General features: G+C 56.0%; 1 protein-coding gene across 2 annotated transcripts; it reads right to left on the bottom strand.

The window, feature by feature from the left end:
• Positions 1 to 697: 697 nt before the first annotated feature.
• CX3CL1 (C-X3-C motif chemokine ligand 1) lies at positions 698 to 12,574 on the bottom strand. Of its 2 annotated transcripts, XM_058706818.1 has the most exons (3): positions 12,349 to 12,572; positions 5,750 to 5,870; positions 698 to 3,872 (listed from the first exon to the last, which is right to left on the bottom strand). In XM_058706818.1, exons 1-3 carry the CDS (start codon positions 12,416 to 12,418, stop codon positions 2,762 to 2,764), a joined length of 1,302 nt encoding a protein of 433 aa, XP_058562801.1. In that variant the 5' UTR covers positions 12,419 to 12,572; the 3' UTR covers positions 698 to 2,761. The 2 variants fall into 2 exon arrangements, with proteins under 2 accessions (XP_058562801.1, XP_058562802.1); XM_058706819.1 differs by lacking the exon at positions 5,750 to 5,870 and having other exon boundaries at positions 12,349 to 12,574.
• Positions 12,575 to 14,323: the final 1,749 nt, after the last annotated feature.

The raw sequence follows: 14,323 nt of genomic DNA, 5'->3' as shown, positions 1-14,323 counted from the left end.
GAACAAATCCCAATTCCAAAGATGTCACAATGCAAAAAAAAAATGTGCATCTCAGGATCCATGAAATATTGTGTAATAATAGGCTGGACTTGATCTGTAGAAACTTGTGCAGTTCCCAATCTACACAACTGTACATAGCAGCTCTTATGATGCCACCCTGGGACATTGGACGGCTTAGGGGCCACCAGGAGGTTTGTGTTTGGGTCCTATCTGTGAACACCCAAGTCCTTTGGGAAGTAATCTCTTTTTGATCTTTATCTGGACCAGCAATGAGTCAAAGTAGCCAAGAAGAAAATGTGGCCCACTGTGCTCCCATGGATGACCGGATCACTAATGGTGCTACTAAGGCCCCAGAGATGGAGGTTTAGTAGGCACGGGGAAGCACAGGAGTGGCTTCATAAGAGATTCTGATTCCTGCCAGGGAAGGGAGCCACTAGGAGAAGTCTCACGCCTGATGGTAAACAGGCCCAGAGAGGTGAAGGCACTGCCCAAAGTCACACAGCGGAGCAGAACAAAGCCAGGCCAGGGACTCAACCCTCCTCACCCCCTATCCCTAGTGCTGCTTCTCCTGCTGACTGTAAAGGACTCCTCCTCCACCCCACGCGGGCTGGACCCAGAGATTCTAGGCCCCTCCTTTATGCCATCGCCCCTGAGGTCTGGTTGCTGAGCCTGCCCTAGAGCAAGTTACTTTATTCGATTCACAAGACTTTTCAATTTTATTAGTAAAATACAAAATGGCACAGACATTGGTGATAGGGTTGGAAAAGCAAAGGATCAACCAACTCCTTCCAAAGTCCCCCCCCCCCAAATTGTCCTTGCCCATGTCCTGCTTGGGGGGAGGGGGACTAATCAAGTCTGCGGAAGGGGAACTAGCCGCTCCCAGCTGTCTCCTCACGAAAGTAGGGAGCCCCATCATGGGTGCTCCACTCCTTGAGGGCTCTCCAAACCTGGGGGAGCCCAAAAAAGTGCATTTAGACCTGCTGTCTGCCCTCCAAGCCATCAGAGTGCCCCCCACTAGAGCCAGGCCCCAACATCCCGGGTCGTGTGCAGCAAGCGGTGCAGGAGGGCCCCTCTCTGTGGGCCAGAGCTGTGTCTGCTTCCTCTGAGCATCTATCTGCCAAGTAGAGTGTCACCCACACCTGGGAGAAGCCTGGCTCATGGGAGGCTCCCCAGGTGGGGGGCAAGGGTCACCGTCAGGGACAGAGGGAGGGGGAGAGCTGCCCCTGGGGACTCTGAGGGGTGAGGCCCGCAGGCCCTGCCAGGCCTGCCTGAGTCCTCAGCACCCAAAAAGGGAACCCCTGACTTGGTGCCCACAGCTTCCCTCCCCACAGGACGGAGTCTTTCAGAGGTAAACACGGAACCTCAGGTTTCGGCGGTGGACTCTGATCCCACGGAAAATGTCCTTGCAATCCTGGCCCTGCCTGTGGTGGGCTAGAGGGTGAGGGAAGACCCGGACCGGAGGACAGCAGTGTTGTTAGGGAGTGAGAGAGGCAGAAGAGGACTCCAGGCTGCAGAAACGGCAAACGCAGGGCCCAAGTCCCTCACACAGGCCAGGGGCTGCCCCCTGCAGCCTCCCCCCTTCCTTTTCCTGAGCGCCTCAGCCCCCCCGGGGAGCCCGCAGGCCTCCACTCCTCCTCAGCCTGTCACACATCACTTGGGCTTGTCCGGGTGTCCCTGCAAGCCTGGTGACCCTGAGAGGGCTGTTCTCAAAGCCAGGCAGGGGCCTGCCCCTCAAGTACGCCAGCCCGGTCCCCTCAGGGGGCCCACAGAGCTGACTCCCTCCCACAGAGCAGGACCTGAGCTATCAGATCTCTCTCTTGCACCGCTCCCAGTCTCAGAGCCCAGCAGCATGCCGGGCTCCCCGGCGGGTGAAGACCGGCTGAGGTGTGTTCTGTTGTGAGGCTACACCCAGGGTCTGGGAAAAGGGGGGTCTCTGGACCAGTGAGTGATGCCCGTCAGGACAGGTTACTGTCACACATTTGCCATGACTCTTTCCTTCCCCAGATGGAAAACCAGAGGTACGGATGCCTTGCTGGGTTGGTGATGGGCCCGGGACTAGAACCCCAGCTTTCACGCTCAGAGTCAATGTCCCTCCTCTGCACAGCATCGACTGAGAAGAAACACAAATCAAAGCCACCAGGTCGCTTGGTCTCCCCTTCCCACAATGCCTAACCGAGGGCAGAGCCTTCCTGGGGGCAGTCCCAGGAAACGCCACACTAGCCTCATGCAAGAGAAGACGGGTCCCCGGCTGGGTGTGGGCTCTGTACAGGGGATGGGGGAGATAGCACCGCAGGTAGCCGGGGTGACTGGCGACTGCAGCGGGACCAAGAGACACGATGAGGTCTGAGGGAGTGGGGCAGGAGGGGCCTGGCCTGAGGCTCATTCGTGAGATGGGATGACCGTGGTAACGTGTGGGCACGGGAACCAGAGGGGCCGGGCGTTTGTTCAATAAATAATTGTTTACTGGGTCTGGGACTGTGTCAAAGGGAACCTCTAACCAGCCAGCAGCAGAAGTTTCCTGACTTGGGGACACGGGAGTGAGTTGCAAAGGCCACCACTCCTGTCCCGGGTAGGTCAACAGAGGTGAGGAGTGGCCTCCTGGGGCGTGCCCGGGAGCTGGGAGCAGTTCCTTGCGAAAGATCCTGCGTCCTTGCTCTGATCATCCCAGCTCAGGCCAGGCCTTGGGTGAGGGTGGATATAAGGATGGGGGACCCCAGGCGGCTGTCTGAGTTGAACAACTGGACGCAGGCAGGTGGGCAGCTCACACGGGCACCAGGACGTACGAGTTACTGCCGCAGCTCCGGGGGACATAGCGAAGCCCGTCCACCATGTCCCCTGCCATCTTGCGGGGGCAGCCCTGGAGGCTTTGGTAGGCGAACATGGCCACCCCCAGGCAGAAGAGGAGGCCGAGGAAGGCCAACAGCCCTACTGCCTGCCTCCGGGTGGCCGCCTGGGAGTCAGGGACAGGAGTAATGAGGACTTCCAGCCGCTGGGGGTCCACAGTGGCATGGATGGGCTCCTCAGCCTTAGGGGTCCAGCTGCCTGAGGCCACTGGCTCCCTGCTGGGAACACTTTCTGAGGACACAGGGACCATGGAGAGACGGGGCATGCTGTCAGACCCTCTGAGAGCATCCGTGTGAGCTGAAATGGGACCCATCTCCACGGGCCCTAGAGAGTTCTCTGGCATAGGGCCAGAGGTCCACACAGGTTGGTCCTCTGAGGCTGTGTATAAAATGGTGGGGACCTGGGTAGGGGGGGCCTGGGTAGGGAGGGTCTGGGTGGAGGGGTCTTGGGTAAGGAGGGTCTGGGTAGAGGGGGCCTGGGTGGGGGGGGCCTGGGTGGAGGGGGTCTGGGTGGAGGAGGCCTGGGTGGGGGGGGCCTGGGTGGCGGGGGCCTGGGTGGCGGGGGCCTGGGTGGGGAGGGCCTCAGAGGCCTTTCCCTCAGCCCAGAGGCCCGACCCAGGTTTGTAGGCAGAACTCTGCCAGGACGCCGGGGTGGCGAGGGCAGCGGCGTTGAAAAGCTCAGTCCTCTGGGACCCAGCTGGAGGCCCTCCATATGGAGCCTTTGAAGTGGAGGGGAACCTGGTCCCCCAGGAATCGGCCACTCCTGTCGACAGCTCTGGAGAAGTCCCCAAGGCCCTCTGTGCCTCCTGGCCACTGCTTTCCCGGGTAGCTTTGGGCTCTGTGACTGTAGACTTGTCCATTCCCCTGGCGGCCAGGGTGGTCCTGGGTTCACCCACGCCAATTTGCTTCTCGAACGTGCCACCATTTTGCACCGGCATAGCAGTCTGGCGCTCTAGATGTGCCATGGCTTTCTGGACCCATTTCTCCTTTGGATCAGCACAGAAGGTTTTGTTCTGTTTGGTCCTCAAGCTACAAGGAAGGAAGACAGGGGCCCAGTGATGCCCAGATGCCACGTGGAGTAGAGGCATCGTGCAAATGCTCTGCAGGTGAACAGACCCAGCCGGAAATCCTGCCCCCAACACTTATTAGCTGTGAGCTGTGAGCTGTGAGCTGATTAGCTTGGGCAGCTTGAGTTCTGGGATTTCCCTGTCCTCGCCTGAGAAATAGAGATAGCATACCTACCTTCTACGGGGTGACCAACCCCCCCGGAAAAGCTGGGACGGGGGGGGGGGTCCTCAAGATCTGGAACTTCTCTGTGAAAGTCCCAGAAAATTGGGACAAGTTGGCCACCCCACTTTTGTGTTATTGTAAAAAAAGAAAGAAAGAAAGAAAGAAAAAAGAAAAGAAAATGATATAAAGCACCTGGCTCAGAGTGGGAGACTCAGAGGACCACTGTTAATAAGAATATCGTTACCATTAAGGCAGGGGACTCTGGGCTGTGAGTCTTCTGACTGGGGGAGCCGTCCACAGCTGTTCCCTGCTGTCAGGTGTGTGACTGGTGAGCTCTGGGTAAGTAAGGCCTCCTCTCTCTGGAAGGAGCTGATTTAAATGTCCTCTTCCTCCTCTCCCTCGGTTACAGGCTGCCCTCCAGACCTCTACCTCCTCTCTTAGTGTGCATCCTCAGGCTGAAAACATATTTAGTGAGCTACAGCCACATATATGGTGGTCCCGTCGGGACCCCGAGGGCCATCCAAATCTTGAGCTTCCTCTGGCTGGCTAACTGCCGAGCACACAGCTCAGAGCTGCCTGGGGCTCACGCTCCATGCCACTGTGCCAGCAGGCATTTTGCCTGTTTCAACCTCACACCCATCCTGAGAGGTGGCTACCACGCCCATCCCCATTTTACAGATGAGAAAACCGAGGCTCAGAGAGGTAACGCGAACGTGAGTGGCTCCGGCACGCTGGGAAACCAGAGAAGTGCAGGGAGCAAGCATAAGCCTTCAGGCCCCCACAGGCGAGGTGCTGCCTGGTGCCACAGTCCCCTCCCTGGGGCTGCCTACTTCCCCTTTACCTAGAAAACAGAAGCAAATTTGTGGGGGAGTCCGGGGGAAGCAAGCCCTGGCAGGTGAGCAGAGAGGTCAGGCAGCAGCCCCTCGTGGTAACTGTGCAGTCAGTGGAGTGAAGAACACGACCTCCTTTAGCTGAGCCTAGACGTTGAGAGCCTCTAGCCATTTCCTGACGCCAGGCCCGAAGGTCGGTCTGTGGAAACGTCTTGGGGCTGGGCGACTGGGCGGGACCCAAGAGGGACCCCAGGAGAGCAAGCGGCCAAGACAGCCAAGGGTCCCGACGGCCGGGATGGGCGGGGGCCGGTGGGGGGGCTGGTTCAGGTTGGCCCCTGCCCCAAATCTCACTGGAATCCTGTTTCCTCATCTGTCAAGTGCAGATAATAATCTCTGCCTTTCCCATCAGCAGCTTTTGGGCACCCTGCCAAGCTGCTTATTTACATGATCGCCTCTCATCCTCCCAACTACCCCGTTTTATAGATAAGGAAACTAAAGCCCAGAGGGTAGCGAGTGTGAGCAGGGCCACGCAACCTGTCAGTGGTGAAGCCAGGATTTGCACCACATCTGCTGGAGTCTGGAGCCTGCCCTTGAGACCACAGTGCTTTACCTGCCCAGCAGGTCCAAGGGCTGCCTAAAACATACCACCCCTTGGTGGCTGCTCCAGACCAAAGGCCTTTCAGGAAGCCGCTCCCACTTTTATCTTGGGACACAGATATCAAGGTCATCGAGGAGTCAGGGAGCCAGGAGCAGGAGGAGCATTTGCTGAGGCCCTTGGCGGGAGCCCAGGTTGAGGAGAAAGAATGTGGACAGGGATTAGTAGAGGCCGAGAGCCCGAGTACCTACATGATGGCATGCTTGCCGCAGGATTCTTGATTTCGTTGGTAGTGGACTAGTAAAGCCACAGGGATCTCCGAGGTCATCTTGCTGCAGGTGACGTTGCATTTCTTCACACCGAGGTGCTGTCCTGAGCCCACAGAGGCCCCCCAGTCAGCAGGACTGTCCAAGGGCATCTGGCTTCCCAGTCCCAGGACACAGCCGATGCCCTGCACACCCTGGTCTTCAAGGCCCTTGACCTCAGTCCCCCATCCCCGGCCAAACCTCTCTATGCCTCAGTTTCCCTACCTGTGCAATAGGGACAGTGATAGTATCTACCTCATAGGGATGTTATATAAATTAATGAAGATGCAGTCTCACTTACAAAGCTCTTAGTGCCTGGCACGTAGTAAGGGTTCATTTTAAAAATCAAGTTGTGGGGCGCCTGGGTGGCTCAGTCGGTTAAGCGTCCGACTTCGGCTCAGGTCATGATCTCACAGTTCATGAGTTCGAGCCCCGCGTCGGGCTCTGTGCTGACGGCTCGGAGCCTGGAGCCTGTTTCAGATTCTGTATCTCCCTTTCTCTCTGCCCCTCCCCTGCTCATGCTCTGTCTCTCTCTGTCTCAAAAATAAATAAACATTAAAAAAAAATTTTTTTAAATAAATAAAAATAAAAAAATAAAAATCAAGTTGCAGAGTGCCTGAGCGGCTCAGTCGGTTGGGTGGCCGACTTCGGCCCGGGTCATGATCTCGCAGTCCCTGAGCTCAGGCCCTGTGCTGACAGCACACATCGGGCTCTGTGCTGACAGCTCAGAGCCTGGAGCCTGCTTTGGATTCTGTGTCTCCCTCTCTCTCTGCCTCTCCCCCACTCGTGCTCTGTCTCTCAAAAATAAATGTTAAAAAATAAATAAATAAAAATCAAGTTGCCAGCTAGGGTGCCTGGGTGGCTCAATTGGTAAGCATCTCTTGGTTTTGGCTCAGGTCATGATCTCATGGTTCATGAGTTTAAGCCCCACATCTGGCTCTGCACTAATGGTGTGGAGCCTGCTTGGAATTCTCTCTCTCTCTCTCTCTCTCTCTCTCTCTGCCCCTCCCCAACATGCTCTCTCTCTTTCAAAATAAATAAATAAAAACTTTTTTAAAAGCTATAAAATTTTTTTTAAATGAAATTAAGTCACTGTCGTTGGTCAGTGTACAGAAGGGGAGACAAATCGGAGAGTGACAGGGACCTGCCTGAGGTCACACAGCCAGCAAGTGATGGGACAGGCTCTCCTGTGAGGCCAGGCTCTGATCTCTTCTGGGCCCATGGGTCTACGCACCCCCCCCTTCCCCCCAGTAAGTCACCAGCTCAACTATCAACCCCCCGACCTTCCACCCCCTGCATACACACCCCACTCCTCCCTCACAGGCTGATTCATATTCGTGGATTTCCATGACCTCTGAGATACACCCAGACCTCTCTCCACCACATCTCATGTGCCCACCCTATGACACATACACACACGTACACACACACACCAACAAACAGAATGCACACACATACCCCCCCAAAAAAAAACACATAAAGGCATACATATGATCAGGCACGTGTAATAGATAAAAAATTTTAAATGTGGAAGTACAACCACCTTCTAAGGAAGCTGGGAGCTGGGTCTGCTGAGTAGGGGGTAGGGGATCCTTTGTTCTGCCATTAAGACCCAAGAGGAGTGTGGGAGTAGTTGCTAAGGGGAACCGAGGGGCCATTGGGAGCCCCCTGGGCAAGACAGGGGAGCAGGAGTAAGGAGAAGGGGTGGAAGGTGGGGGCTGTGCGTGGGGTGGGGGCACAGTGGGATGGCTAATGGCCTGCTGATGGCATGTAGCCAGAGAGAAACCCCAGGACAGGGTGAGGGTGACTCAACAGAGAGTTGAGAGCTCAAATATTTTATGTAAACATTTGAAAAGCTGTTTGCATGGCTTTTCCTTTCTTCCTTCCTCTTTGCCCTAAAATCGCCAGCAACATTTATTCTGCTTGGTGTCTTCTCAAGAAGGGTATGTAAAAAATAAGGAAGAGCCTGAGTTTTGGAGCTGGGTCAAAGTCATATGCAGCAGAAGCAAGACCCCAGAGGGTTTTGCAAAATTCTAGAGGCCAGGACTTCCAGGGCAGTGGAGTCCAGAGAGCTGAATGAGAGCCCAGCAGAACCAGGGAGGACCCAGCTGATCCTTACTCATGCACAAGTATTTACACGGACATGGATATGCAAACAGGCTCTGCCTTCCCAAATACAGGTGCAAGCACACGCACATGCACCCCTTCTAGAATGTGCCACCTCCTCTCCCATCGCTCCCCCGTAGCCTCAGCCCACCCCAACTGTGGAAGGGTGGTTCAGGATCTGCAGGGCTGCGCTAGCCTGGGCCATCAAGGGGCGGCACTAGCAGCTCCTGAGGTGGGCAGGAAGCCCTCCAGTGGCCGGTCCCTAAGCCACAGGCTGCCCTTTCTCTCTGAGGAACCAGGATGTGAAAGCGACTTCGCTGCCTTATCACCTGCCTTTGGAATGACTCGGCTGCATACTCCATAGACCCTGTTGAACAGAGCTGGGAAGGCAATTCCCTGGATTGGTCTGGTAGGTGCCCTTCTCTGAAAAACCCCGGAACAGAGCCCTCAGGTGACCTAGAGCCACGGGGAGGCTGCCAGTGGGCAGGAGGGATATGCTAGGTTTTGTGAGTCTGTGTCCTTGACTCTATGTCCCAGGATGGGGCAGGCCACTGCTTACTCCTGGGGCTTTAAAGAGCCACGAAATCAGCCTGTCCCCAAAGTCCCCACCTTCTGCCACAGTGTCTAAATGCCCTTGGCCAGGTTCTGTTCCTGGGGAAGGGTTGTATAACTAACCTAAGGAGGCTTTTCTTCTCAGAACTGAAATTTTCTTTCCTGTCATTGGAGATAATGCTTCCAACCAGCCAGCCATCTACTGTCATATGAGTTTTGAGAAGGCAGGGACCTTGCCAGTCTTGGTGTCACAGTGCTTCCCAGCACAAAGTAGACATTCAAAAAATAGTAATTGAATGAAATAATGTCTCAATTTACTTACCCCTCCGCCTACCTCCCCATCTGTCCATCCGTCCATCCATCCATCCATCCATCCATCCATCTATCCATCCGTTTCCTGATTCAGCCAACACTTACTGAATTACTTTTGAGCATCTACAAAGACCCGGATCCTCTTGTTCTTAACCCTGAGCCCTTCCTTCCTCCCATTGGTGCTGGTGCTGAGCTTAGAGAGAGTGCTTCAACCCCACACTATTAGCTCGTGGTGTTTTCTCAGTCAATGCTGATTTTCCCTCTTGCCAGGCCCCGTGCTGGGTGTTGTGAGGCACAGTGAGTAGAACTGTCTCTGTCCTCAGGAGGTCTCAGCCTGAAGGGCAGCCAAGACATGCCCACAAAGTATCATGACTTATATTACTCTGTACTGGACCCTGTGCTTAGCACAGGCACATCTGCTCTTATTAATTCCCAGCACCCCTGCAAAGGGAGTATTGTTACCTCAATTTAATTGACACAGAAGCTGATAATCAGGGAGGTTAAATGACTTGCCCGAGGCCACACAGCTGCTTAGTGGCAGATCTTGTTTTCCTCCCAACCTCTGGACCTCCCCCCGCCCCCCCCCATTCTAAACAGCCTTAAACACCAGGTGGAAACACCATGTTCCAGAATATACCCTAAATGTTCTGAGATTTGCATGAGGGAGAGACCACTTCCCACTGCAAGTAATCAAGGGAGGCTTCTTGGAGGAGGTATCTTGTAGGCTGGACCTCAAGGACCGCTAAGAGGCTTATGGGCAGGAGGAGACAAGAATGTTGTGGGTCTCTGGGTGAGGCGATAGAGACAGGGCTTGAGCCGTTGCTCAGGTGTGTGTCCTGGACAAGTCACTTAGGCTGTCTGAGCCTCAGTACCCTTACCTGTAAAATGGGCGTGGTAATATCTGCTTCACAGGGTGGTTATGAGAGTGAAGATTTTTGAATATCTGGACCGGGGGTTTACTCAACAGCAACACCATTGACATTTTGGACTAGATAATTCTTTGTTGTGGGAACTGTCTTGTGCACTGTAAGATATTCAGCATCATCCCCGCCCTCTACCCACTAGATTTCTGAGCATCCCCCAACCAGAAATTTGGCGACATTTGTAATAACAAAAATGTCTTCAGAAATTGCCAAATGCCCTTGGGGGGGGGGGGCGCAAATCACCCATTGAGAACCACTGCCTGAAAGAGACACCCATGAAGATCTTCCCTCACCTCCCTTGATGGCTACTTCTCCGGGAGTCCCTCCTGACCCCTACTTAAAATTTCAACACCTCCTCCCCGCCCCCCGCAGCCCCCCTCCATGTTTTTTTAAATCACAGCTTGTTGGGGCACCTGAGTGGCTCAGTCGGTTAAGCGTCCACTCGATTTCAACTCAGGTCATGATCTTATGGTTCTTGAGTTTGAGCCCCACGTAGGGCTCTGCTCTGGCAGTGCAAAAGAATTCTCTCTCTCTCTCCCTCTCTCTCTCTCCCCCTCCCCCACTCGCTCTCTCTCACAGTAAATAAACATTAAAAAAAATTTTTTTAATGTGAATAAATCACAGCATGTTTTTCTTTCTAACAGACCAAATGGTTTACTGATTTATTTTTTTGCATCATCTGTCTTCTCCAGTGAGTGTTCAGCACTCTGAGGACTGGGATCTTTGGCCGTTTTATTCGCTGATGTGGCCCCAGCACCTATAACGGGGGCTGGCACCCAGCCGATGCCCAACGAATATTTGTTCAATGAATGAACAAAATTCACAAGAAAGCACTCTGTGGCACATACAATTTGAACCAACGAAGAAATAGAGGAATTTTTATTTAAATTCGACCGGGGCCTGGATCTGACAGTCTGAATTTATCTTCCCGTGCCTTCCCCATCCACCTCCACAGCTAATCGGGGGGCAGACTACAGCAGCTTAAAACAGGTTTTTTTTTTCCCCCTCTTTCTTGTCAGGGTTTGAGTAGGAGTGAATGCGTCAGTGCTCGGGGAGAAAATTCTCTGCTCTGACTTGTATCTGCAGGTTTGTTATATAAAGCAGAGGAGCCTCCCTCCTGCCACAGCCCCGCAAACCCACATTTGGGGACTGACGCACCTGCCCCCCCCCCCCCCCCCCCGCACCAGCCAGAGCTGCAGCCACAAAGCTCCCAGCACCCCCTGGGGTGTCTCCGGCTTCTGGACCACACCATACACTCCTTCATCCTGCGGGGCCTCCCAGGGGGTCTCTCAGAGCCACAAACGTCAGTGTGGGTGAAGACCTCCAAGGTGGGTCTAGCCCAATACCAGGAGGAGGAAGTGAAATTGAGGCTCAGAAGGGTTGAATTAGTGTATCTTCCGGCAAAGTCAGTGACCAAGATCAGGGCAGGAATAAACAGAGTGTCCAGGGTCCCCCCCAACCCCGACCTGGGATCCCTCTTTATCTTACCATACGAACCCTTCACTCCAGCACCCATGCTCCTCCCGCTTCCAAAATGCCTTCCTAGGCTTTGGGCCTCACCGCACAGGAGGCAATAGCTATATTCGAGGGTGTAGTCGCTGGGACCAAAGAAGGCGAGACCCCACTTGGGGTCACGGCCATGGCAAAGCAACTTCCGTCTGATTCCCTGTCTTCTAGTGCTCACTGCCTCCAAACACCTCTGGCTTTAGGGTTCAAGCCCAGGAGGCCAGCAGCACTTGGCCTCTCATGCCCCCCATCACCACCACCTGCTCCCTGGTCTGCTCTTGGTTTCCCCCACATAGAAGGACTTGAAAGGCAGTTTGCTCCATGGAGGTGTCCTGGCAGCTTGAGACAGCTCTCATTCCCTCAGACTTGCTGTGTGTCCCAAGGCAGGCTCCTAGCCTCTCTGAGCCTCAACCTGCCAGATGGTCTGGCTGAGGCCTCCCTGGGTCTCCATCTTCGTCGTGTCAGTGGGATGCATACCTCATGCCCTACCACGTCCTACGCTCCAGAAAGCAAGTATTTGGAGGTGAAAGCATTTTCTAAGCTATGCTTGGAGGAGGAGGATGCTATCATGGTCAAGATACGGGCAGAGGGACTACAGAGCAGAGCAACAGCAACAAGCCCAGTCCCTGATCTGCAATGACCTTGGTCTCCACGGTTCCTGGGCCCCCTACTCAAAACCAGGGCAGGAGAAAATCCCTACCATGGCCTGGGGCGCGGCCACTGCTGCGACTCAGGAATCTGGGCTGCCAGTTACACATTAACCCCGGGGGGGGGGGGAGAGACCCAGCCCGCTGTCAGCCAGGGCCCCCCACCCAGACGCCCGGCAGGAACTTCCTCAGGTTTCCCTGCCCCCCTCCCTCCTTAGACCCCCTTTGTGCCTGGCGCCCTTGTGCGGTCCACACCACCTCTCGGCACTGCCAGAGGGGTAGCTCCGTTGCTCACTGGGCCAGGCGGGCACAGTCTCCGAGCTTGGAAATCTTTCTAGCAGGAGGGACAGCCCTGAATCTGGGGTCAGGGAGGAGCCCAGCCCCCTGTACCACACCCTTTGGAAGGAGCTGCTATGGACCTTACCCAGGTGGGGTCTGCCCCCCGCCCCATGTCAGGCCTGAAGGGCACGAGTGGGGCTGCAGTCTCCCCCGCACTCACCGGCTAACAGCGCAGTCAGATGGCAGAGGGCGGCCAAGCGGAGCAGCCACGAGAGAGGTGGTGAAGCCATGGCCGAGGGCGGGCGGGGGTCCGGGCGGGGGTCCGGGCGGGGGTCCGGGCAGGGCCGGTGTCTGGGTGTCTGAGCTCAGTGCCGTGCCCTCGCCGCCTGAGCCCTGTCGCTTTTTATAATGGGGCTTGCTGCCTCTGCCTCCGCCTCCAGCCCCCGCAGGCAGTCGGTGGGAGGGGAAAGGAAGGGAGCCAGCGTGCAGCCGCTGGATTCCTCAGGACGTTGCCAAGGAACAGAGCTGGCTCGGGCCTGCAGCAGGGGAGGGGGGGACCGGGCTGGCCGCTCACTAGGGTTCCTCACATCAGACCTGCCTGGGAAGCTGGACCAGGCTTGAGAGCATTCAAAAGGCATCCTCAACCCCCCACCTCCGGGGCTACCCACGTCCGCCCACCCTGGATTCTGGCCTGGGACACCAGCCCTAAGTAAGCAATAAACAAAAGGACGGAAGAACAGAGTGCCGGCTGCCAGCAGGCCAGGAGGGCCTCGGGACCCTACAGTTTGGATCAGACAAGCTCTCCTTTGATCTGGGAGACACATCCCTCCCACCTCATGAAAGACCCCCCCGCCAACCTTTCCCCCTCGAAGCCCCACTTCCCCGGGGGATCTCGTTCAGCAATGTATCCCCGAGCCCCGTATGGAGCCTGGCAAACAATAGGGCCTCGGTACAGTACACATTTGCTGGAAGAATGATCTGGCCCAACTTCATAGGGACAGATGGTGAAACCGAGGCCCAGAGAAGGGGTGGAATCACCTCAGGTCATTCAGAGCACTAGGGTGGAGAACAGACTAGACATGCACAGGGGCGCGTGTAGTTTAGGCCGCAGGAAAGAGCCCTGGCCTCCCTGCCTCCAGCTGCTCGACCTCTCCTTTCCTCCTTTACACCTGCCCCCATGCCCAGCTCTGGCCCCGCAGGGAACAGCACGGCTGCTGGTCTCGCCCTGGGTGCAGTCCTTGCCTGCACCTTGGTAGGTGCCCTGAAGAAGTCCTCCCTCTCTTGGGGGCGGGGGAGCGGCTCGGTTCTCCCCCTGCACAGGAGGGAGCTGGGCTCACCCACTGGGGAGGGGGGCTTCGCAGCTCTGACTTTCCAGGTTCTCCCTCCGTCACGTGACGGCAGGCCAGCCAGCTCCCACCACGCTGGTGGAAATGCATGGAGGCGTGTGGGTGCAGCACAGCCCGCTTTGAGGGCGGCCCTCCCTAAAGGCAATGGCAACAATTCCTGACACCCTGGAAGAGTTCAATGGTCGCCTAGCCCAGCCTAACTCCTGATGCCAGGAGTTATCAATGAACCCCACTCCTATCCAGGTGTCTTTGGCTACCAGCCAACTGGGAACCAGTTTGTCTCGGAGCCACTGCCCCAGGCTCCAGAGCCAGTTGGTCCAGGCTGGTCTGGGCAGAGAAGTCACAGCCCCTATGGCCAGAGGCCCCCTCGCTCCCCCAAACACAGTGAGGCTTCTGGGGCGTGGAGGTAGGAGGCTGGACGCCCCTTCTCGATGGGGAGGAGCGCCCCTGGCTCGGGCCCATTGCACCAGGCTTGGAGAACCCGTCCCAGCCCAAGCAGATATAAAGCCAGTGACCTTCACTTTTCCGTCGTCCAGCCCCTCATCTTAAGACTGGGAAAACGGAGGTGCAGAGAGGGACAAGCAGTGTAACAACTGAAGTCCAAGGTTCTTTCTACTCTGCCCATGGAGGTAGGAGCAGATGAAGAAGGGGGCAGGGGGAGGGGGAGAAAGAAGAGAGGGAGGAAGGGCAGGGCAGGGCAGGGGGAGGGGGAGAAGTGGAAGGAGGAGGGGCAAGGGAAGGAAAGGGAAGGGGGGAGGCAAGGGACAAGTCCTAGGAAGCCCTCCACTTCACAAAGGACAAGAACCAGGTTGGGCCAGGTGTTTGGGGGCGTTAAGACGCTTGTTCCCC

The sequence above is a fragment of the Neofelis nebulosa genome, chromosome 17, assembly GCF_028018385.1.
Source record: "Neofelis nebulosa isolate mNeoNeb1 chromosome 17, mNeoNeb1.pri, whole genome shotgun sequence".
Lineage (NCBI taxonomy): Eukaryota > Metazoa > Chordata > Mammalia > Carnivora > Felidae > Neofelis > Neofelis nebulosa.
Note: the sequence above shows the minus strand (reverse complement) of the source record. Positions and strands in the feature narration are given on the sequence as shown.

Bases quoted from the DNA above. Each gene is read 5' to 3' on its own strand.
- CX3CL1 (XM_058706818.1), bottom strand. From the start codon at position 12,418: ATGGCTTCACCACCTCTCTCGTGGCTGCTCCGCTTGGCCGCCCTCTGC. The intron at 5,871-12,348 runs GTGAGTGCGGGG...CTGTGGGCTCAG, and splicing joins TCTGACTGCGCTGTTAGCCG to GACAGCACCTCGGTGTGAAG. The intron at 3,873-5,749 runs GTAGGTACTCGG...CCTTCCTTGTAG, and splicing joins TGCGGCAAGCATGCCATCAT to CTTGAGGACCAAACAGAACA.